General features: G+C 41.3%; 1 protein-coding gene across 1 annotated transcript in view; it reads left to right on the plus strand.

The window, feature by feature from the left end:
- cdk19 (cyclin-dependent kinase 19) overlaps positions 1 to 24,445 on the plus strand; it is a 61,067-nt gene that overhangs the window by 16,628 nt on the left and 19,994 nt on the right. Inside the window, exons 3-9 of the mRNA XM_041958631.1 lie at positions 8,797 to 8,907; positions 9,892 to 10,032; positions 19,108 to 19,165; positions 20,832 to 20,963; positions 22,030 to 22,173; positions 22,585 to 22,654; positions 22,756 to 22,828. Coding sequence (XP_041814565.1) covers positions 8,797 to 8,907; positions 9,892 to 10,032; positions 19,108 to 19,165; positions 20,832 to 20,963; positions 22,030 to 22,173; positions 22,585 to 22,654; positions 22,756 to 22,828 — 729 coding nt within the window. The remainder of the gene's footprint in view (positions 1 to 8,796; positions 8,908 to 9,891; positions 10,033 to 19,107; positions 19,166 to 20,831; positions 20,964 to 22,029; positions 22,174 to 22,584; positions 22,655 to 22,755; positions 22,829 to 24,445) is intronic.

The raw sequence follows: 24,445 nt of genomic DNA on the forward strand, positions 1-24,445 counted from the left end.
CGCATGAGAGTAGCCATTAATCAGTCCGTAGGAGCAGGATGATCCGGGGCAGCAGTGTTTCTCTTGTGGGCTTTTATTTCCCGCAAAACCTCATCTCTCTGCCAGTCTGATGTGTTTTGAAGATTCAGAACCCCTAAGATGTAACCTGCACAGGTTATTAAGTGTTGTTCCTTATAGCTGAAATCTCCTTTAAACCAGTGTTAATTTTGGTACCTTTTAATTTTGTTTAGTCTAGTATTAGTTTAAGAAGCATTGCAGTTATTTGATTATTGAAGTTTTAGGCTAGTTTTAGTGAACGATAACTTAAAGGTCCAGTGTGTAAGATTTAGGGAGATCTACTGGCAGAAATGGTATATAAACTTCTAATGTTTTCATTATTGTATGGTCAGGTTTGATCCTCTTTCTTCCATGTTGCGGTGCCATGTTTCTGCAGTCACCCAGAAGAGACCAACTAAACGCTGGCTTCAGAGGGGGCCTTTCGCGTTTTTTGCCTTTCATTGCAGGGGAGGGTGAGGCGAGATGTAGTCAGCGGGTTGCAATCTGTAACCTCACCGTTAGATGCCACTAAATCCTACACACTGCACCTTTAAGACATTTTAGTTTCCGTAAGTGAGATGTTAGTTTCATTTGTATTGTATATTTTATCTTAATTCTAACTTCTTCTGAATCAGTGGTTAAAAATGTATCTTTATTCATTAATAACAGCTGTAATACATTTCATTCTAGTTTTTAATTGTCAGTGCGTACATTTTATTTTGTTTTGGTCATGGACAAAATCTTGTCAACAAAAACATCTGATGACAAAAAGAAACGTGCTTTAAACTTTCATATCAAGTCTGTAGCAGGTTATACCATTAATCAGTGAAAAACGTCGCAGGATGCAATCTGACAGTTAAGTTCTGGACAAAGAAATGAGTCAGAGAGCATTTTGGGTAGTGTGTTTGAAAGCAGGTTAAAGACAGTAAAACAGGACGTTGTGGGAACAGTGGGTTTGGTTCACAGAAAAGAGAGTGACATACTGGAATCGTGGTCTCTGCTACTAAGTAACAGCCACATTGGCTTCAGCTCCGTAAAACCAAAGACAACATCAGATGGTTTAAGTCAAATCTAACTCTTGACAGAAAACCAGCATTGCTAGATTCTTGTTTCTGACCTCAGGCACAGGATAAGAAACTGCCTACCAGTGTTCTGTGATGGTCAGTGACCTGAAAACTCATTTGGGTCTGGAGCAGCCTCTTTAAAGGTGAACTGGCTAAGCTGTGAATATTTGGAGCCCGTCCAGTGAGTGCATTCTCTCTGAGGCCTTTACAAAAACATGACCTATTTTCCTGAAAAGGGGGACAAACGGTCTGTTCTTTTATTCCTGCCATGTTTGATTGTTGCCTTTTATTTCTCATTTAACCACCAGTTTAAACAAACCTATATATCAGTGGTTTTAGTCAGTCCCCTCTTCAGTCACTGTGCTTCTTTTGCTCCATTGATGATCTTTTTGCAGCAGAAAAGAGTTCAGTATGATGATGACGTTCAGCAGTCGGCTCACAGCGTTCCCCCCATCCCTGGGCATGTTGAAGAACGGCCTAAATGGCCTTTGCCTAATAGCACATTACAAGTGAGTCACAAGATTTTCTGCACATGGAAAATTTTTCCCACAGGGCACTCGGCTCTCTCTGGCTAAGGCTGGATTACAGATGTGTGATTATGGCCTGTAGTGGCATTTTCCCAGGATTTGGTTTTATTGTTTTATGTTATTACACCAGCAGCTTGCAAACAGTCAGAATAATATAAATCCTTGTAAAAAAAAAAAATATTTATTTACAGTCGAGATAAGTATATGTTTTACAAACAGTAATGCGTCAGATGGCCTGAGAAAATCATCTGCTCTGAGCTGTTTTGTTGCTGTCATGTGACACGGAGCAGTGAACTTGTTTCCATGTTTCAGTACAACATAGTTGTGACGGGTCATTGAATTAATGCCATGGTGTCTGTGCTGGTATTGATCCCCCTGCAGGCACTTGTTTACTCTTCTACCAACACACCTAGATGAGCAGAACAGTTGTGGTTTTGTCACCCACATGTTACCATGTCAAGAGTAACCACATTTGAGCTGTGTCAGCTGGACCCATACGTGGTATAAATAGTGCATGGAGCATGTAAGCCTATAAGAAAATGACCCTACTTTTCACTTGATTCATTACCTCAGTAAACATTTTCCTCATCAGCTTATGGTGTCAGTCGCTATTTTCAAGTCTTCTTAAATTCAGCAATTTGTCAATTCTGGTCCTATTTAGAGTAGGATCGACGATAAAACACGGTGGGCTTCAGGGCGTGGCTGCATGAAGACAGCGTGTCCTCTGGTTCTCAGTCAGATCCAGTTAGGGTAGAGGCGAGCAAGGTGTATCCTCCACCCAACTCCACCCCCTCATCTAAATATGATCATTTCTGGCTCCAAAGAGCAAGATGTTGAGGGCCATGAAGATGAACTCAAGATGAATACAAGCACAAAAAGTGTTCTTGCATTGAGTTTTCTACACTTTAATTGTATTTCTAATACACTAAAATATATTACCTTTTCATCTTTTATTCATGTTTATTTGCTAGCAGTCTTATTGGTCCCTGCCTTTGCTGGCACATGGCTGCGTTTCTTGGGTCGCTCATAGAAAAGGCGTCTTTTTCACAATTTATCTGTCATACACCAAAATAATTATCAGGAAAGGGTTTTGTGTCTATTCTAAAATGTTGTTTTTGTGGCTGATGTATGTGGACGAGGAGGGCAGTGAGGCTTTCACTTGAACACTCGCACTCATGCTGGCAGGACTGTGAGGAAGAGTGAGTAGTAGATCTAGGTGTGAAGCCATTGGCAGGAATGTGTAGCGTCACCCACAATACATGCTCATGCAAACGCATGTGCTAAAGAACCAACAAAATGGGAGCCCACTTGTAAAATAACAAAGTGTCTTCAAGCATTTCAAGTGGCTGATCAACAGTCAATCAACAGAAAATCAATCGCCAACTATTTTCATAATCGATTAATTGTTTCAGTCATTTTCCAAGTAAGGAGGCCAACACTCTCTGGTTTCAGTTTCCTCAGTATGATAATGTTTGTTTGTCTGTTTTCTTTGTCATGTATGATGATAAACTGAATGTCTTTGGGTTTTAGACTGTTGGTTAAGACAAAACAAGACTTTTATTTTATTTTATTGCATATTTTGTCATTTTTAATACATTGTCATGCAATGTACCTTTTGCTTTTAATGTGTGCTGCATACATTTAGTCGATTAAATGTAATTTAACAAAGAAGCAGAAACAACAATTATGATCAGGGGTGCACATAACTTAACAGGAAACACAAATCACAACAAAAATCAGAAATGCATAATGTCCAGCTGTTACAAAATGTGCCTTTAAGCACCAGCCAGCAACTTATTTGCATCGATGGTAAAGAATGGACAATGTTCTGAATGGGATCACTTGGGGTGGACACCAAAATATGGTGCAGAAAATGTCATTCACGTCTAGCAGACAAAACTGGTTCATTATATACAGGCTCAAAGAACTTCAGTCATCCATTATTTGATACACATGAAAAGAGTAAGGAGTGCACCAACGTAGCACGAGCTGTTGCTAACAAACAAGCTAATCAAGCTGAAAAGTCCAGTCACCCAAACTTGCTAAATGGAGAAACAAGTTGAATGAAGAACAGCAGCAGTCTCACTCTGACATCGATTGAGTGGTCAACTTGTCTCGCAGCATCTCCACATAATAAAAACCAAAGTACAGATCCCGTCTGTCACATACTTGACCTGTCAAACATGACCACAGACACAGCTAATCAGAATCTAAAACAGGGACTATTACTGTGTTTTAAATACAGTTTAAAAAAGGAGTAAAACGTCTAATAACGTCTGAAACGGTTGGTCTGGAACAGCTGGGTCTTTAACTGCGGGGACTCTCTGGGTCTGCGAGTCGATGATATTGAGAAAGCCGCAAGCAGCAACACTGCAGGCCAAATAAGGGGCCCATTCCGGACAGGCACGTTTTGAACTGCCACTGAACTAGTACAATAAATGGGTTAAACACGAGTTCATGATCCCGCGTCAAACGCTGGGTTTGTGTGTGAGTGTGGTATTAGTGCCAGCGATCATATGAGGTCTCAGTGGGTCTTGTCCAGCGCACGGCCCTCAGGGTTGAAAGCGGTGCCCTAGAGCTGGGGGTGTACAAGCCCTAAGCCCAGGGCTCATTACCACAATGCCCCATTATAGCCTGTGGATTAAGGTTGTGATTTAACACAAACCTCATTTCCCCATTCAGAGGCCAAATCAAACAGCCTGCATACAATTCCTGCTTTATTCCCCTCGGTTTGTCCTTTCCTCTGTCACTTTCCACGCCAAGGCTGTCCTTATGGGTACAACACAATTTAAAGTATACTTTTTTTGCAGCACTGTTGATCCAGTTATTACAGTTTATCTGCTGTATATTTATTTTAATGCCTCTGCTTATATTTTTTGGATCAGCAGAATAAATTGGCTCTGGGCAGTGGTGTTCACGTCTGTTTTTTACTCTGTAACAGTGTAAAACAGAACAACAGTTAAACAGTCATACACAGTAATGTGCTTGGTCAGCGACACAGTAACACAAGTGGAGTCTTGTGTCCTTAGAGCTATCTCAGTAAAGTAGCTACAACACGACAACAGAAAAGCCTTTTTATGTATTCAGATGTGCAGAATGCTTGAGACTGTGTGGTCAAGTCTTCTCTTCGGGACAAATGTTTCTCCTTTCTGCAGCTCTTTCAGGACCTCATGTCCTTTTCACAGTGAGTCCTAGGTTATCGTCATCCAAGTTACTATCCAAAATGACGTTTTGGGGATTTGTTTCTGTCTGATGTTTCCTTTGTTAAAGAACAATAACTCAACCATTTGATTTTAACCTCGAATGTGTCATGAAACAAAAGGTATGAAAGAAGCAGCTCTAGAAGTCTCTAAAAGTGCTTGTTGGCTCATCGAAGAGTGTCTGAACTATTCCTCCTACACCTTTCTGATATTGGAATCAGGGGGTTGCATCCAACAATTTGTTTGTTGTAATTTTCCGAATCAGAGCCTGTTAAGCTTTCACACACACTGTACACAGCTGTTTATCAGGTGTGTCTGAGAAAGTAAGCAATGTTTGAACATCTCACACAACCTCTCTTTTTTCTTTCTTCCCACAACTACTTCCATTAGTTTTTGTGTGCACATCCCAGCACGGCCCCATGAATGGCTTTGTCTCTGAAGATTGTCATTCATCCAGGTCATGGTGCCTTTAAGGGCTTCCAAAAGGCAACTGGACTTGCTTGTGGTTCTAGAAGACATTTCGCCTCTCATCCAAGAGGCTTCTTCAGTTCTAACCGACTGGTGGGAAGTCTCGGGTATTTATCCTCTTGCAGGATCATAGACCCGCCAAGCTATCATGTGATTCATTCAGGTCACATGAGTCATGGTGTTGACGGGTCAATGGACTACATTGGGTAGGTCGTTTACCCACTGGACCATCATTTAAGTCATCAGGGTTACATGAGTCCTGGTGTGAATGGCTGCTGGGCTGCTCAAAGCCACTCTCATGAATGGCTTTGAGAGCACAGTGTCCAAATAGGGTGCCTGTTGGTACTATTCATCATATCTTGCTTTTTATGATGGCCAGCTTTTCCCCCTCGAGTGCAGACATATGGAACAACTAGTTTGCTTGAAGCAAACTGAGCCCTTTTGGCTGCTGAGTAGGAAAGAGTTCAGGCCTCCACCTGTGGTTTCTGGTTGCCCCAGTTTGCAATTGAAACCCAATTTAAGGGTCAGTTTTTAACAGAATACCTAGTTCTTTGCTCAAATCAGAAGATGTTCTTACTGTGTGACATACAACCAGATGATGACATGCGCAGCATTAGTATATTATATTACAATGGAACATTTTTGGAAGCACTGTTTCCATATATAGGACAGCTACCCGGCACAGTTGGTGTCTTTGCAAGCAGCTACCTGTTTTTATTAGCCATGCTGACAGCCAGTCGCTCATCAGTGTCAGACCATCCATGGATGGATTGCCAGGAAATTTTCTACAGATATCTTCAAAAGCCGCAGGTGACTTTTGCTCTAGCACCACCATACATGGTCATTGTGGACATTTTTGGTTGTTATTAAGATATTGCAACAACTTTTACCAAGATTGCCATTAAATTTAGTGCAGACTTTCCAGAGGATGATTTTTATGAAGTCACAATTTCAATGTGTCCAACACTTTGGTTTTTAATCAAATATTTGCAAAACTAATGCCATTCACATCAGCCTGTACTTTGTGTTTATTGGTAATTAGCAGACATTAATTAACTTTTTTTTTTTTTGTTGAGATCATCTTAGTAAAGTGAATTACAAGACACATCCAGATGAGTTCAAGTAAAAAAAAAAAAGATCAGACCACACAGCAGAATAACATTAAAGTTTATAGAGCACTTTTCTGGATACTCAAAGATGCGTCACGTGATAAATTAGGGACGCAACACCAGCGCAGTTCTGTTTGTGAGTAATAGAACAGTTCTGCCATGTAACTCAGGATTTGTGTCAGTGGATTCTCTGAATTTAGAGCCTTTCCCTCTGAGTTGCTGACCTGAATATAAGACCCCAAGGTAATTACACAGCTTTAGTTACTCTTTGAGTGTGACTTTGGGTCAAATCGGTATTTGCCTGCCAAAACCACTTATGGCAGGATTGCTCTCATATGCAAAATGGGAAGATGTGGACCCAAAAGGCAAAGCGCATACAGAAGAACAACCACAAACTGAAGGGTGATGGGGGAAGGTTGGTTCCAATAATACATATTGAACATTATAAAGGGATACACAGGTCCAGGGCTGAGAATCTGCACTGTTTTTCTCTATATCTTACTGTAGGTGAAGTACAGTAAGGGTCATGGCAGCCGGTACAACTGAATAATTCATTCAGTGGGTGGGATTCATCGTAGATTGCTTCAGTTTCGTCTCCCTCCCGACTGAACCACCCTGCAGACATGTACGCCTGTCTAAAGGGCACGATTGATTATGAATAGTCTGTGATGTGTCAGAAAATGGCACAGTGTGAATGGGGGTGAGGGAAGCCAATGAACCAGTTACAGATAGACAGAGAAAGAGGTGCTACTTGAATGATGCAGCACAGTATGCAGCATTAGCCAGGATGAAATTCTCCATTATGCTGCTGTTTCACTGCTAACTTCCATTCAGCCTTCAGCTGCCGTTACAGCCAGGGGCCCTCTGACAAATGAAAAGACAACAAGAGAAGTTTCCATGCTTTGAAGCTGGCACATTTTAAACTGGGACATCTAATTGCTGCTTTTCTGTGATTGGAATAGTTGGCCGTTCCCTCTGGAATCACATAGTATCATGTTTTGCTCTTACATATGGTGTTCACTGATCTTATATCTTATTGTGACGAATAAATATATCATCACATATTCTTTGTCTAAATCTATAATATCATGTAAATATGATATTATAGATTATAGTCGTAGAAAATAGAAAAGAGACGGAAATTGAATAGAAATACGTATAAAAATGTCCTAGCAGAGCATTCATAGTACAGCTTGTTGGGACAGGATATTGCATGATTTGTTAGCATTAAGTGTAGCTGACAGGAAACCTGTCATTGGCTTTTTGAGGTGAATGTAAATTTCTAAATTCTGTCTGTGATACCAGATTATAGGTTTTCAAACTGTGAGGCACATGCCAAAGGGGGGGCCCCCACAATGACATCTCTGTTCCTTTCAAATGTAATTCTCCATGCTTCATCAGTTCCTCTTGTCCTTTCAGGATGTATTTAGAAACACATCTGATTTTTTTCCAGTGATATGTGATTAACAAAATCAAACAAAGAGCTAATCAGCTCATGTTGTTAAGAGGATTACACACAGGCTGGATGCCAGTCATCTACATTTACAGTCACGTACAGTGTTTTGTACTGTGTGCACATGCACCGCTGCTGACTCATACACACACTGCGTGGAAAGAAATATTATTACTGAAAACACATATGTTTGTCTTTTAGATGAGGATGATGCCTCTAAAATGACCATTTTGCTCATGCACACATTTGTTCATAAGTCTGAGCGATGTTGGCTTTTTGATTGAGATATATATCAGCTGGATCATTTCAGGCATTAATTACTCTCTTGTCTTTTATGTGTCATTTGTATCTGTGCTGTAAATTAATTCATTCACAATACTCAGAGCCTCCAAATGGAATGTATTTCATTATCCATCTGAATAGAGCTGTGGTTTTGACTGTAACACAGGCTCATTGTCAAGGGAATGTACCTGATTAATCTGCACACACATCTGTGTGTTTGAGAACAGAGGACACAGTTTGTGTTTGTGTGCAGTTTTAGTTTTCCTCACATCTTTGCACATCATATAATAGAAATATTATTGTTTTGGAAAGCCTCTGGGTAAATTTTGTCCTGTAAATTCAACATTCACCATTATTTTGCTGTGTTTTACGGGCCACCACCCTGAAGGAATTTGCACTTTGTCACTCTCACTCTTTCCCAAATGATGCAACAGTCCAAGGTTTTCTTTCAGGAAAACACTCATCTGTTCATTCTGTGCTCCTGCTAATAATAACCCAGGCTGGGTTATTATTATTACATCAATATCATATGAGCTCAACTTTCAAGAAAACTTGCTGTTGGCATGAAATGAAAAATGAAATCCCGTCTAATGTTATATGTGTTATTTTAAAGTAACCCCCTCTGAATGATTCACACATTTCTGTGGTGTCTTCCAGCTGTTACGAGAACTGAAACACCCAAATGTGATCGCCCTGCAGAAAGTGTTCCTGTCCCACAGCGACAGAAAGGTTTGGCTCCTCTTTGACTATGCCGAACATGACCTTTGGGTGAGTCCCTCTGTGCATCGCTGCATGCAACAGTACACGTGTTTACATGATGTCACCTGATAGTTCCAAAATGCAAGTTTACTATGTGACAGAAAACCTGTGTCTCCTTCACTGAAACTGACAGCAAACATGATGTCCCCTTCAGAAAAAAGGTTTTCCAATGTTCAGATTCAATTTTTGGCTATATGTGATAAAAAATGAATCAGTGGTATGTTTGATTTTGAAAGTGAAATTCCAATTCATGTGGCGCACACATTTACCCTGTATTCAGCTATATATTCTCTTTGCTGTGTATAGCTGATGTAAACCTAGAAGCCAAATGTATTATCTACTTAACCTTTAGATGATCCACTTAACCGTGGGCTCAACCAGAGAAACAGTCATGAAATTCTTTCATTTGTACATGTGTTCACATGCAAATGCTTAATATCACTCAGGTAATTATATGAGTGATGAGGGAAGATTGGAACTGTCAGTATTTACATGTTATTGAATAGCCGAAAAGATAAATGTATTTTTACAGGAATGAGTTCCTCATTTATTCCCGAATAAACCCTGTGCTGCCTTTGAAATGTTTTCTTTACACCATTCCATGTTGGCGAGACAACACCAGCCAGCATCCAGTTATCTGCCAATAATCTGTCAATATTAAATTCACCAAATTCACCAAACACTTTGTCAGGTAGCCAGCCAGGACTTGGAGAGGCTATTCTCCTCTAGAAAAAGGCCACATGTGTCTGGTACATTATACATGTTCATCTCGCTGCTGTTGTTGGTTTCCCATTGTTATATACTGCTGCCAGTAAGGCTACACATTAAATTCACAGTATACATAAATCACAGCATTATAGTTTGCCTACTGCACCAGGCACCACCAGGATGTGGACTGTTTTCTTGTAAATGCTGTTGCTACTCTGTCAGAGCAGGCCAGACATGCTTCACTCCACAAGCACAACTGAGGTGAAACCTTTCTCTGCCTCGCAGCACATCATCAAGTTCCACCGCGCCTCTAAGGCCAACAAGAAGCCCATGCAGCTGCCCCGAGGGATGGTGAAGTCTCTCCTGTATCAGATTCTGGATGGGATCCATTACCTCCATGCCAACTGGGTGCTCCACAGGGATCTGGTGAGCAGCTATATTAGCGTCACTGCTCCAGTTTCCCCGTACAGACACACACCAGCAACAGCTTTTCATCTTGGAGCCGTTTCCAAAGGCAACGCCGTTAACATCACAGAAACGCTGGTACCCAAGGAGCTGTCTTGTAGCAGCGCCTGGACAAGTGGATATAAATGTAGAGTTGGAAATATAAATAACTAAATATACAACAATGAGGCCACAAAAAGGAAGCCTGACAAGACAATGAGGCGTTGTGGGTGTACATAAATTGCGCTTTGAGTTTTAAGTTTTAAAAGGTTGAATTGTCTGGATGAGTGTATGAACAGCTGGTCTCGCTCTAAAACAGTCAGTATGTTTTTCTGCGTGAAGTCCGGGTCTCAGCAGTTCGTGTAGCACATCATGTGTGCTACATGCAAATGAAAGGCCTCCCTTCAGAAACCTATTTGTGACATCACAGCCATGTCTGTGGTTTGGCCCTTGCTCATATCGTCCTAATGTCCATTCACTGTCAGCGTTAGCACTGCTGTCACAGGTTAGCTCACAAGTTAGCTAGTTTGCTAATTAGAAAATATATTTGTGGATTTTTTCTTGATGTTTTGGAATGATTGTTCTTGTAGTTAGGAGAGTCTAAGGATTGGCACTGCCGTGGTTATATTAGCTTGTTGTCTGCACACATTCTCACATTCTCTGAAAGCAGTATTAATCAGTAATAAAGATGATTAGATTGGAGAAGTATTTACCATCAAAAAGTTTATTGTGTTAGTACAATTTTTGTTGATCTCTCAGCTGTGGCTGTAAACGTAGAAGAAGTGATTGCACTGTTAAGGTGCCTCTCTGCCACACTTGCCACAGTGAACCATCCCAGCCTCCAGAGTTATGCACGTGTTGTTATGTCTCGGTGTGGCGTATTATTGTGACTTTGATTGTGTGGAAGAGTTTGATTGTAATGCCTGAGGAGCAGAACATCCTGCACTCTGAATGTTGTCTGACTCTCGTCTACCCTTTAACCTGGCTGCAACACACTGATGGTTCCTGTGAGATTCTCTCCGCCTCGCTTTTCCCACAGTGCTTTGGTTAGAGGGAGACTGAGAGTCAGGCTGGAGCCAGAGCGCAGGGCTTCTCATTGTGTGTCTTCAAATCTCTGTTAAGATATCAGAATGGCAGCGATCAAATCCAAACTGTTGTGTGTTCACAGGAAAAATGTGGCCGTTTTGCATCTGAATGAAGTATTGCATTGAATTTGATCCAAGTGGGTTGAAATTCTGGCAAAGGTTAGCTCACTGACAGTCAGCTACCTGTGTCCGTCTGTGTCCAGTGATTCACAGTAAAGCTGCTTCTTTTGTTATGATGACAAGTGTGTTAGGTGACCAGTCAAAAAGACTTATTTTCAGTACAATTATAATAACTTAATGGTTAAAAGGATTTAGCATGGTACTCTTAGACTTAGAATGGACACTTTAAACGAGAGATGCTGTCTTTTATTCCACACGTTCTTCTTTCTTGTTAAATCCTGGCACCAACAGTACCATCAATGCAGCTTTGTCGGCTGACAGTTTGGTCGGAGACTGGGGTAGGTTGCGAATCTTTCTAACGCCACACTTCCAGGTATATTTCATTTCATTCAGCTTGTAGTCTTCAGACCCCCCCAACACGGACTCAAGTCACATCGCTTCACTCCACACAGCTCCTTCTGGCCACACTAAAACCTTCATTATTCTTTTTTACATATGTGCAACACCTGTAAACACACTGTGTGTAAAATCAGTGGATCTCACGTTGTCTCTCATATTAGTGTGACCCAGATCAGAACTGATTCAACGTGACTTCAGGCAGAAAACATCAGATCTTTCTCATGTAAGATTTAAAAAACAGAATTGGAACAGTGTTTGCTCTCTTGTCTCATATCTGACTGCGTACTGTAAACTCCCACAGCCCATCTGCATGTGTGGCTCTCTGCATCTGTCACTGCGTCGCCAGGGACATTTGTGCCTTTGCTTGTGGTGGAAAAAGTATAGTTAACACCAACACATAGGATTATGTGGCAAAACTTTGATTTATTACCACCATGACGCATTTGACGTCAGACAGTCCGGAGGGAGGCTATTTCCAGATAATGCTCATGAGAGAATGAACGACTGAGATTATGCCATCTGACTGAAATGTAGCTGAGCTGTTGGTTGATTTCTCTGAATGCAACTCTTAGTGGATGTATTGGGTTCAGAAGTCAAAGGGCAGAGCAGTCACATAGCTCAGACGTCTATCTATCTACTTCATTCATCTTCTGTGAAGGCGGTCCACTCATGCATAATCCCCAGCAATCCTGGATGGTCATGTGGTGGCTGGACATCACATTATGTAAACCTGCGGGGATCATGGAGCGTGCTCAGTCTTTCACACTCTGTCTCTGGTGATTTGGAACAATCCACGGTGCATCTCTGCAGGCGTTAGAATGCTCTGCCTCGTCCCCCGTCAGTTTATCAATCAATGAACTCTTTTTTTCATTTCATTGCACTTACTGTGTACAGGAAGAGCAGTTGTTGAGCTGAAAGGACAATGTGTTGATTGAAAATGTGCTGACTCTCTGCTTTGAGGGGTGCAGCCGGTTTCAGATGGAGTGTAAAGCAAGTCATTCTCAGAATCTGACGTCAGGAACTAAGTCCAATGAATAATTGGGGTCAGATACTTTGAAGTCCTGTTGCTCAAGTTAATCTCCAACTATTCCCGCTTACTTATTCAGGCCTCCAGACTAATGTAAAGACTTTTTTCACTTACTGGCATCAGCGCAGAATTTAACTTCCAACAAAGTCTGCCAAAACACCAGGAAATTGTCCCCTTTAGGCTCACCCAGCTCTATCTGTTTATACTGGGTCCAACATGAGTGACCGGTGTCACATGCAGTGGTCATCTCATGATCTTAATGTGGATGATGAAAAAATACATTTCACCATTTTTGAGAACCGATGTTAACTTAGTTAATCAGCTTGTTTTGTCCGACCAAGTCCAAAGGTATTCAGTTTACTAGTGCACCAAAAAGTATTCACATGTGAGATGCTGGAACCAGTGCAATGTTGTCATTATCGCTTAAAATACAGTATGACTTAAATGATCAAGCTATCGACAATCAGAGTTTTCAAATTGTTAAACTAAATACATTTCCTGATGACTGAATAATCACTTAATCTTCAATCTTTGTTGAATGTTTCAGAAAAATGCTTTTAAAGTAGCATAATTGAGACCGGGTGAAGCAATATGATGCTTCGACATGTTTCAGTGTATCAGAACAGAGAAGTAACACGGTAACAAGAGGGAAGCCCCCTCTCCTTTACAACAACATCAGTTCTCCCACAGTAGCTGTGTGGTTGTTTTGCTCCCTGAAGGTCACACCAGCCTTATCTGTGCACCAACACTTCCGGCCCTTTATAACTATTTTCATTGCGGCCGGATGGAATTCTCCATTGTCAGACTGTATGTGAATCTGAGCTGAGGTATTGCAGTTAGTGCCGTTATTTTGCTGTCGCTTTGCCAGGGCTTCCTGCCATTGTGGCCAAAGAGCTGTTTAAATCCTCCCCCTCAGACTGGTTGTTTTGGTTTGCTGCTGTTGGTCAGATTATCATCTTTGTGCAGGTGCCTGCTTCTATGTCGTTTCTCTGGAGGTGTTGCTTTCAAACTAGTTTATATAAAAGCCACATGTCTTGCTGTGGGCATCAAGTCAGCCATGTAATGTTGTTGTCTGTTCAGCTGTGGAGAAAGGTGCTCCTACCAGCACATCTTTCATGGCTCCAGTGCTTCTGCTGTTGCGTAACTGTGTGCTAGTGCCGGTATGTTGCATGCTCTGCGTCTCTGCACCATAAGTATCAGGCATGTGCTTTGCATTGCGCCACTGCGTAGCTCCCATCCCCCAATATGTCCTGCCACTCCCCCACTCCCTTCTCCCTGTACCACTCACCCCTACGCCCCCACAAGGGTTATGTAACAGCCTCTAGCAATTTGCCAAGCCCACCGTCCTGCATGGTTAACTGAGTCAAGATGCTGACTTAGCAGCTCTGCAGGCCAAAGCAAAAAGCATCTCAGTGGACTGTACCAACAAGCTCTGCTGGGAGGGGGGTTGGCATTACAGAAGGTGATCAGTTGTTGCTGTAAATCCATACTAACCTATATGCACTATGCTGTACATGTACAGTATTGCATGCCTGGCCGTCCCACACAGTCAGACATCAGCAACACTGGACAGATGCTGATGCTGCTGTTATCAAGAGTGACTCATGAGGCTTTGGGAGGGCCAGATACTGCAAATTATTACTTGTGTTAGCTGTAACCTTTATACATGCATGAAATTCAGCTGCAGCATTGCTGTTTCATGATGCATCCGTAAATTGAAACCAATTGTTAACACACTGATTGAATTATGCAGTAATGAACAGTTTTATTATAATTCTTCATTTAATTTGTTTGGATGTTCAGTTTCATGCATAGTAAAATTACTGTCTAACATCAAAGGAGGATTGTGTCTGTCAGTCTTCACCTGGTCTTATTTTGTGGCTGTATGTGCTCCTTAGTCTTGACAGCAATAACTAATGGAACAAAAATCACTGAGGGTCATCAAGGGATTCATGTCTATCTAAATTTATTAGCGACAGTGTTGATGCTTATGGAACATGTAGCGGATGGTGTTGTTGTGAGCGGCTGAAGTTGTCTGTATACTGTCACAGCTGTAGTTCAGTTCACAGACTGAGGAAAACAATGATACGCTGTTGCGGGTTGTTTCATGTCCAGTCACATAACTGAAAGTCATCTTTCTGATGACTGACAGCAGGTCATGCAGCATTTTATTAAAGCCTATGTGTTTATTTGTCTTCTCTGGTGTCATAAAGAGCTCACAAAGATAACATTTGTTATGAGCAGAGGCAGATACTGTGTGTTGCTTTACTCTTATACAGGAAGTGTTAAACTACACCACATGCATGTTTATCACGTGCATCCGTGCTGTAATGGTGACTAAAACATCTTGGTTCAGTGTACGTACAGTTGATGATCAGTAAATGGCTGGTGTGATTGGAATAATAGTTCAGCCTCTGAGTTCATGCCAAAATGTCTACAATTACACAATGCTGCATTTGTTTAGAGTTTAAATGACAGCTGTCACAGCAGCCGAAATGAACCGGATCAAACACTCGAGAGGGAAACTAAAAATAGAGCTGCAGAAAAAGACTAGTAACAACAGTAGCTGTTGTTTAAGAGTGAGGCAGCTCAACCCTGATTCCAAAAACACTGGGATGCTATGTAAAACACAAATCAAACAACGCCATCATTTCCTCATTCTTTTGACATTTACTCAATTGAAAACAGTGCAAAGAGAATATATTTAATGTTTGACCTCATCAGCTTCATTGAGTTTTGTAAATATCTGCTTATTATTCTGAATTTGATGCAGCAACATGTTTGAAACAACTTGGACAGGAGCAACAAAAGACTGGAAAAGATGTTTGGATCATTCCACAGGTAAACAGGTTGATTGGTAACAGGTGATAGTATCATGATTGGGTATGAAAGGAGCATCCTGGAAAGGCTCAGTGGTTCACAGGCCAGGCTGGAGGGAGGTTCACCTCTTTGTGAACATATGATTAGATAAAGGAGGTTAATACATGGGCTCAGGAACACTTCAGAAAACTGTTGTCGGGATGGAATCTGGGTTGTATGAAAGTTTAAGAACAGTCTGCAACAATGCAGCTGAAATAAAGTGAACCTTGAAATGATTTCAAAATGTTTTTTCTTTGTGTTTTTGTTAGCGTGTAAACAAAGAAGCAGTGCCGGAAAGAAGAGAAGAAGTGCAGATGCTTTGCCACAAACACGTCAGTGTGATCAGAGAAGTCGACTAGCTCGGCCTGCAGAGTTCAGACCTGCTCACCAGGCTTTTTTTTTTTGTCCTTTATCGACAGTGATTTTAACTTTCCAAATTCCAAACGTAGTTTTTCAGATGATGTGCAACACTGCCTTAACAGTGTTAATCATGCTGTCAGTGGTCCTGTTGGCTGTGACCTTTTGGTTTCAGGACAGCCTGATTCTCAACTTGCCCGTCCTGTTCTTCTATGAGTGCACCTCTGGCTCCTGAACTGGCCTAGTTTTTCAGACAAAGAGGTAGATGGTTTTGTAGAAGGGGGCCATGTCCCTGAGGATTGAGTTTACTGGTCCTCAGTGGGATGGAGACTGTCTGTTTTCCCTCGGCTCCTGATCCATTTATGGAACTAACCAACTGTAACTGATTGATTTCACTTTATGAATTCAACAGGAAGTCTCAATTTTGGAATGTGAACTCAATCTGGAGCATATTCAGAATAACACTAGTCCAAGTCTTAAACACATATTTCTATCTATCATTTCATCATGTGTAATGTTGTTGTCCCTCGCTGTGTGTACGCTGTCACTTCACTCGGCCCCTCCTGCTCACTTCCACTTGGATTTGTGTTTTTCATCAGAAACGTTTCCTCAGCTGTTTTGTTGCAGGCTCGTTTTGCATTTTGAAGAGGCACTGACACTCACTCAGGTCTTTTACACAGCATTCAAGAGCAAATAACTGCTTTTCATGTTCATGCGGGGCATATTCATTCAGTTAGGCATGTTTCGAATTAGAAAGAGGAGCTGGTGAGCCTGAACTCCTCCGGCCTTTTAAGAGACGTTTGTCTTTGTGTTTGCCGTTCGAGGCGTGTCGTGTTGTGGGCGTGAATAATGGACCTCATTATTAGCACTGTTTCTATAGCAACAAGACGTGTTTGCCAGGCAGATCCGAGTCCGCCGAGCCACAGGGTTTACGTTCACACAGACACCCAGGGAGAGTAGACAGACTGTTTGACGACAAGCAGATTCTGCATCCCGCTGCACGAGAAGGCAGCCGCAAACTTAGCAAACATGGGCCTTGTGACATTTTCCCTCTGATTAAATGTGCGGTGGTATGCCTGTTTGTTTGATATCCCTGGGTCATTCAGTGAATAACACCACAGTACTTAGAATTATATGTACTAAATATATAACTGCTGATTGGTGTGAAGCAGTAGTTTAAAAACCCATCAGTCCCACTGTGTGTGTGTGTGTGTGTGTGTGTGTGTCCATGTCGGCCTCTCGGTGAGCCCTGAGGTGGAAGCCTCAACCAGACTTCCTCATGCTGCTCATTTCTTTCTCAATAAAAGACACAAATAACATTCTGTAGTGGAATCTGTGGTGTTAAAGCTGCACTCATTAGTACTTCTCATTGTGACAATGAATCAAGTGACTGCGTAATATGAAAGGTCCTGTACTTAGTGGCAAACCCACTCAAAATGATTGTGTAACCGTGCAGCTGCCCTCAGAATGTATCTGAGCATTTTAGCCTCCTTTAGCTCATTGTGTTAGGGCCCAGTAACTGTTTTTCAGCCAAAATGCTCTGATTAACCCAACGTCCTGTAAGCTACCTGCTCAGCACCCACCAGCACACAGACAGAGTTAGTGCCTCGCTAGTAGGACTGAACAATTCATCAAAATATTATCAAAGTCAGAAATATGGCCAAGTGCAATATCCAAATCACAGGAGCCGCAGTTTTCTGATGAAAGCAAAATGTGTCACAACAAACTATAAGAAATCATACATTATAAAAGCTTTGTGATGTTACAGAGATGCCCTAGCCAACAAATCACTTTCTCCAGAGGTAAGGGAACATTCTGGTTTGATACAGACCCCAGCAAAAGTCACATAATCATCATCATGTTAATATATTTTTTAGTGAAAATTAAATGGAAATATTACATCCCCACTAAAATTGTGACTCATATCGCACTCACAATATCTGTCAAAATAATTGCCATCAGTCAGTAAGCAGTAGCTAATGAACATCGTGGAGCATTTCAGAGCATTTTAGTTGCTAACGAGAGGCAGATATTTCCCTCAGGACTTGGTGGAAAGCAACCCAGAGCTAAAAATAAGAATTGCATTTTTTAGAATTAAATTAAAGCACTATAATAATCCACAGAAAAATGTTTTACCTTTTCAAATCAGATGGCAAATGTGCTAATATTCCACGTCCTCACCATTATAACTCCAGTAAGCATGCACGCATAGGCAGCATGTTGGTGGCCACAGCACTCTGACCTGATGACTGACACCTCACTTGACCAATTACGATCTTCCATTTCATCTGTTAGTGAGAGTCCATGTTGAACGGAAGTACTCCGTTTTCTTCTTCACTGGATAATCAATTGCAACCAATTATAGGAATAAGTAGCTCTTTGTAAAGCCAGTGAAGTTCTGAAAATGAGGACATGCTGCCTGAGTGGGTAATTTACAACTAAATCAAGAATTCAGTGTAAATCAGAATCAGAATAGATTATGTAGGGACACAGGTACTGAAATGAATGAATAAATAAATGGCCTCAATATAAAAACATGCAGCCTAAATATGAGCATAGATACCCCAAATATGAATACAAATGACTTATATTATATTATAAAATAATATAATATATTAAAATATTTAAAAAATTAGTAAATGACTTTTTTTTTATAGAACACTTTCTTACTGAGACATACCATTAGTAAAATATTCTTTTTCAGTGGTATTGCTATCAATTTTTATTAGGCTTGGACCCAAGTTGCCAAAAAAACTTTTTCTTAAACAGAAGACATGACGCTGTATCCTGTCAGATGTCGTCCCCCGTATGTTTAGGTCAGTTGGCTAACTCAGCTCTTACTCTCACAAGCTTTCTTTTTGTTAAGTCCCTCCCCAAAAGCAGACATCATGGCCAGGCGGTTGAATGCGTTTGACCCAGTCCCTGTGTGGGCTGTCACAGGATCCCATGAGAGGTTTAAGGGCACGCTCACATAATGGTGGACTGACATGCTGATGTGGTCGTGTGGTTCAATAACCAGCAGGGCAGCCAGTGCCTGCCACTGCACATGTGCGGGCTCAACATTTACTGTACGTTATTTTGGAAAAAGACTCACTGGCAATATTTGGTGTGTTGAAAAAAACAGTTCAACTAGAAGTTAACACTGAATTAAAGTGAGCACTGAATGGTTTGTATTGTACACAGTATCTACTATTTCTCTGTCTCCTCCAGAAACCAGCTAACATCCTGGTGATGGGTGAAGGTCCCGAACGAGGAAGAGTTAAAATCGGTAAGCTGGACTATTTCTGTAAACTTCTTGACCGATTCAGATCCTATTGATCCAAATGGTAGATCCTGCTGCCATCACGATAGGGGATCAATGAGGCCGTTGACTTGTGTGAGTGTCGAGTAGCTGCAGCGTTTAACTTTCCGTCAGAGAGGTCAACAGGGTGCTCAGATCAGGGCTGTTACATAAGCCAGCTGGCCAGGGGACTGTTGAAGGGTAATGCTGCAATGCTGGAGTCTATTTTTAAACCCTGTGCACACAGTAGTACTAATAAGTTATTGTTCTCCAGTGTAACTGGTGCTGGTGAATATTTCCCCGCCTGACTCGTGTTACTGCGCAGGGCTGCAACAGATGTTTAACTCACTGAACAGCACTCCATAAAGCAGCACAACATGTACTGTAGCTCTGCTGTTAAATGGCTGACTTAATGCGTTTTCATATAGACAGGCGTGCTTATGTTCTCCAGCTGAACAGGTTTGACCACTTACCACAAAGAAAACTAGAGGTTAATGAGTGGATGACTGACTCTTCCCTCTGTTGACGTCCATTTTCATGCTTTCACTTGATGCTCAGGTTTTAGCTGTTCCTGGCAGAGAAGTGCACACTCCAAAAAAATGAAATTTGGATGCAAAGATAAAAATAAAATAATCACAAATGTAAAAATAAAAGCTAATTATCAAATTTCGTATCAAACCGAAGAAAACTCTGAAGTTTCATTAAGAGTAGATTACAGAAATATAAGTGTTTTCAAAATAAATAATTGAATAAAAATATTATTTAACCTGTATGTTTTGTTACAGTTACATTTAATCAATCAATCTAGCATTTTAAAAAATAGCAGGTAGTATAGCTAGAAACTTCAAACAAACATACAGATAGATAGATATTCTACGTAAACCTGTGCTGTATTGTTAATGCAGGAACCCTACCTAAAATCATGTTTAGTGTCCTGATAGAGATGATGGATAATGTTATTATTGCACAAGGAACTCCGTCTTCTACTGCTGTATCTTATCTAACATCTGTTTTAGAGAAATATGAACTATAAATAACGGTAAAGATTACATGATGTTTTTATACTCTATCTGAAAACCATGCAGAGGATATGGGAGTACTTTTTCAGCTCTATATAGTGTCTGTAGGTATTCCTCTCAGACTTCATCCAGTCATAACAGCCTCTACCAACAAGATAGGGCAGCCTGTATGGAGCCTGAGAGGGAAAACCCAGGGCTCCTGCAAATATTTTATTAGGAACATCTTGTTCCTAACTTTGGCCTTTAGAGAAGTGTTATTAGTAGAAGTGTGATTAATATGTGGTCAGAATGTCATTTTGTCAAATAGAGGGATATTTTAGCATCTCAATAAGAGAGGACGAACTTCTGTGTTGATTTAAGTTGGGGCAGATGTGTATTACCATGTGCAGGTCAGGTCAGGTCAGGTTTCACTGTGGTGTTTGTATTTAGTTAAATTATTCAGCCCTGATATCTGCCTGACACCATCAGGATCTACGCCCAGCTCTTCGGCAGGTTGGCGTGCCTGAGGTGCTATCTGAGTCATCAGGAGCCTGCGGCCCTGACAGCAGCCTTGAACCTGGGCCCGGCTTGTTTCCCACTCTCTGATAATGCTTTGTTTATTGACGTCATTTGTCTTCTCCCCACACCTCCTGTAGCTGACATGGGTTTCGCCAGACTCTTCAACTCTCCTCTCAAGCCGCTGGCAGACCTGGACCCCGTGGTGGTGACGTTCTGGTACAGGGCACCTGAGCTGCTGCTGGGGGCCCGGCACTACACCAAAGCTATTGGTGAGTCTGGGGTCGCATGTACAAAGCAAGCCCTCCTGTGTGTGTTAAAACAGCTGTGAACGTACAACTCTCTGCACTGATCTGATCCCTGATTGTTGGCTCGACTGAAACCGGTTTGTGGAGGATCCAGATAGTTGAGTGACGGCAGATGAGTAGTTGTCAGTTTGGCAGCATGATGAGATCCAAGGTGTCTCTACATGAATAGGAAAGCACATTGCTGGCCATGTGATCTGTGGTCTTTGGTAAGAAGCGGGTATGTCTACATGTCTATATTTATCATTCCCGGAATGTGAAGTGTCAGTCTGTCATTGTAGTGGGTCATACTCAGAGGTCTGACCGTGTTTGTGATCATTATTATTAAATGTGTGTGAGGTGTGAAAGAGACAGAACGACGGTCAGAGAGAAAAAGCGCTTTGAAGGAATGGGACATTTTGGGAAATACACTTATCTGCTTTCTAGAGTTCGATCAGAGGCCGTATTCAGGTCTGTCAGATAATCATGAAGCCACAGCCAGCAGTCAGTTAGCTTAGCTTAGCTTAAACAGTGGGAGCAGTGTCTCTGAACTCTGCCCAAAGGTAACAAAATCTGCCTGCAGCACCTCTCACCAGTTATCACCTTTTTGTTGATCTAATTCATCCAAAAACTGAGCCGTGGTATTAATCTTATCAGATGAAAGATAAGATCTTATCTAATGGAAAACACGCTTATTCGCCAGAAAGCGAATAAGCGTGTTTTCAAGAAAGTCTAACTTTTGCATTAAATATTCCGAAACCTTCCTGGTTAAGGTTAGTTGACATCATCCCTAGAGAGTTTTTATCACTTTGCTTTTTAGCGGAAACCAGTGGAGGAAATGGTGAGAATAAGATTTCACTCGTTGCAGTAAAGTAGAACGAAAAATTGCTCAACATTCAGGATTAACAATCATTTGGGTGAGTTAGGAAGTGCAGGTGATAAGACAGACTTGAAAAAGCTAATAACTGTAAGAACACTAAGACTAAATGCCGTGTGTGTTTGTGTGTGTGTGTGTGTGTGTGTGTGTTCGTGCGTGTGTGTGTGCATGCACCAGATATTTGGGCAATTGGCTGCATCTTTGCGGAGCTGCTAACGTCCGAGCCCATCTTTCACTGTCGCCAGGAAGACATCAAGACCAGTAACCCCTTCCATCATGACCAGCTGGACAGGATATTCAGCGTCATGGGTTTCCCCGCAGGTCTGTACACAAAGCACACAACTACAACAGCGCTCAGATGAGGCCACAGCCTGCGTTAGCCTGCTGTTTTCATTCAGAACTATGTACAATGAGGAGCAGGGAAGCTTGGCTCATGTCCGGAGAGTCACATGTTCACTGTTGGCCAAATATTCATTTAAACGCACATTATGTAACATTTCTGAATGAAAACATCCAAAAACAACTGGACCTATGTTAAATATATTGTTGAATGTTGAACTTGCATGATCCCAAATGTTTATGATAATGTTCAAACCCAGAAAAATCTCTAGTTTTTGTTCCTCTGGGTGTTCTCTGTAAAGTCTGATGAAAAGGTCTCATACGTGTACTTTCTAAAAGTTTTTGCACGTTAATGAAAGTGTGAGCCTGGTCGTGTGTGTTTGTATTCTACAGATAAGGACTGGGAAGACATTAGGAAGATGCCAGAGTACCCAACCCTGCAGAAAGACTTCAGGAGGACAACGTGAGTGGATCCCGTGATGATCGGACCATGATCCATTTCTTATATATGAAATACAGTGAAAACAGATTTTTCATGTGGATTGTTGTTTTCTCATCTAACAGGTATGCAAACAGCAGCTTAATCAAGTACATGGAAAAGCATAAAGTCAAACCAGACAGCAAAGTTTTTCTCTTGGTAGGTACACACACACACACACACACACACACACACACACACACACACACACTGTAAGGAAAGATCATCTGCACTGATAGGACAAATATAGAAATGTACAAAAACTGTGTCAGTTTCTTGGATTTTCAAAAGAATTACTGGGAAAAAACTCTGACTAACAACCCCGAGGAATGTGAGAGGGATGAGTCATATAACCCTGATTCTTAAAAAGCTGAGACATGAAAGAACATGAAAATAAAACAAAATGTGGTCATTTGCTAATCCTTTTAGACATTTAGATACTGAACACTGATCTATTTCACCCATATGATTGGCTGCCTGGATTTGTTAGCTTTTTCCAGTTCAAAGTCATTCTTTTACAAAGTTTCTGTCTCTTGAAATTATATTTTTTAAGAGGCTGATACTAGTAGTAGTTAACAGAAGTCTAAAACTCACATGATTAAAAAAGAGATAAAAATCCAATATGTAAAAAACATGTTTTTGAGGCATTATTGTTTGTATGTGACTTGTAATGTGATGTACGTAACTGGCTGTTAGTCAGAAAGTCGGGACAGTGACACACTTCCTGTTGTGTTACTTTACTGCATCGCATTGGATATGAAAAATCAGATGAACTCTGTAGGGACTGTGGCCCTTTTTATTCATCTAGTTCACACAAGCCTTTTTCAGGGAAAATAATGTAACTGGGCAAGTAAAAAAAAACTTGTCCAGACCTATCTTAAGACGCTCATTTCAGCTTGATGCTTTATCAGCAGGTACACGTTTGTGAGATTTCATCATTAGCACAATCACTGCACCTAAAATTGTCATTTAAGGTTTTATTCTGTTCTGCTCTGTGTGTGGGCAGGGTGCATTCATTAAAAAAATTAATCAAAGAGTAAAAAGAAGAGTTAACACGACAGAGCTCATCTCCTGCCGTGTGAAGTCAGCATAATGAAACATAATGAGTTTAACATCAGTGCTATCAGAGGAGTTGAAAACAATATTAATAGAACAGCTGTTATTGGTGTTGTGAGGGCAGAGCCGTGCAGTGACAGACACAAAGAGGGAACAGTTTACATGAAGTCGCATACTAAGAAACGTCTTGATAAAGCAGACTGCTCTGTGACTTACACGGGAGGTGTTCAAGGACGTGTGACAGCCGTGGAGATAAACGGGAGAATATTAGGGCCTGCAGTCGGTGATGTTCCACTGTTCAGTGCAACAGATGATGATGCTGGACAGAGAGCTGCAGAGACTGTGAGGCAGCTGAGAGCACATCTGCCCTTTACAGCCGAGCGCGCCTGTCCACCAACTTCACCGACTGTTTTTCAAAGCAATGATTCCATAATTTTCTCGACCGCCGTGAATCTTTAACATCATTCAAAAATGAGCCTGCATTAAATCTTTCATATGACCTGCGGGAAACAACTCTAGCTGCAGACTCGGGTTTATTAGTCTTTTGTGTTAAAGCTGTCAAACTGCAGCCTGCTGCCACTGACACCACCTGTGAACACAGCTGATGGGTGCTCATGAAAATATGACCACCATCAATGTTAATAGGTTGAGTCACAACCTGGGTAACTTTGACACACACACACACACACACACACATATATATTATTCAAACACCACTGA

The sequence above is a fragment of the Chelmon rostratus genome, chromosome 18 (genome assembly GCF_017976325.1).
Source record: "Chelmon rostratus isolate fCheRos1 chromosome 18, fCheRos1.pri, whole genome shotgun sequence".
In the NCBI taxonomy this organism is placed as follows: domain Eukaryota; kingdom Metazoa; phylum Chordata; class Actinopteri; order Chaetodontiformes; family Chaetodontidae; genus Chelmon; species Chelmon rostratus.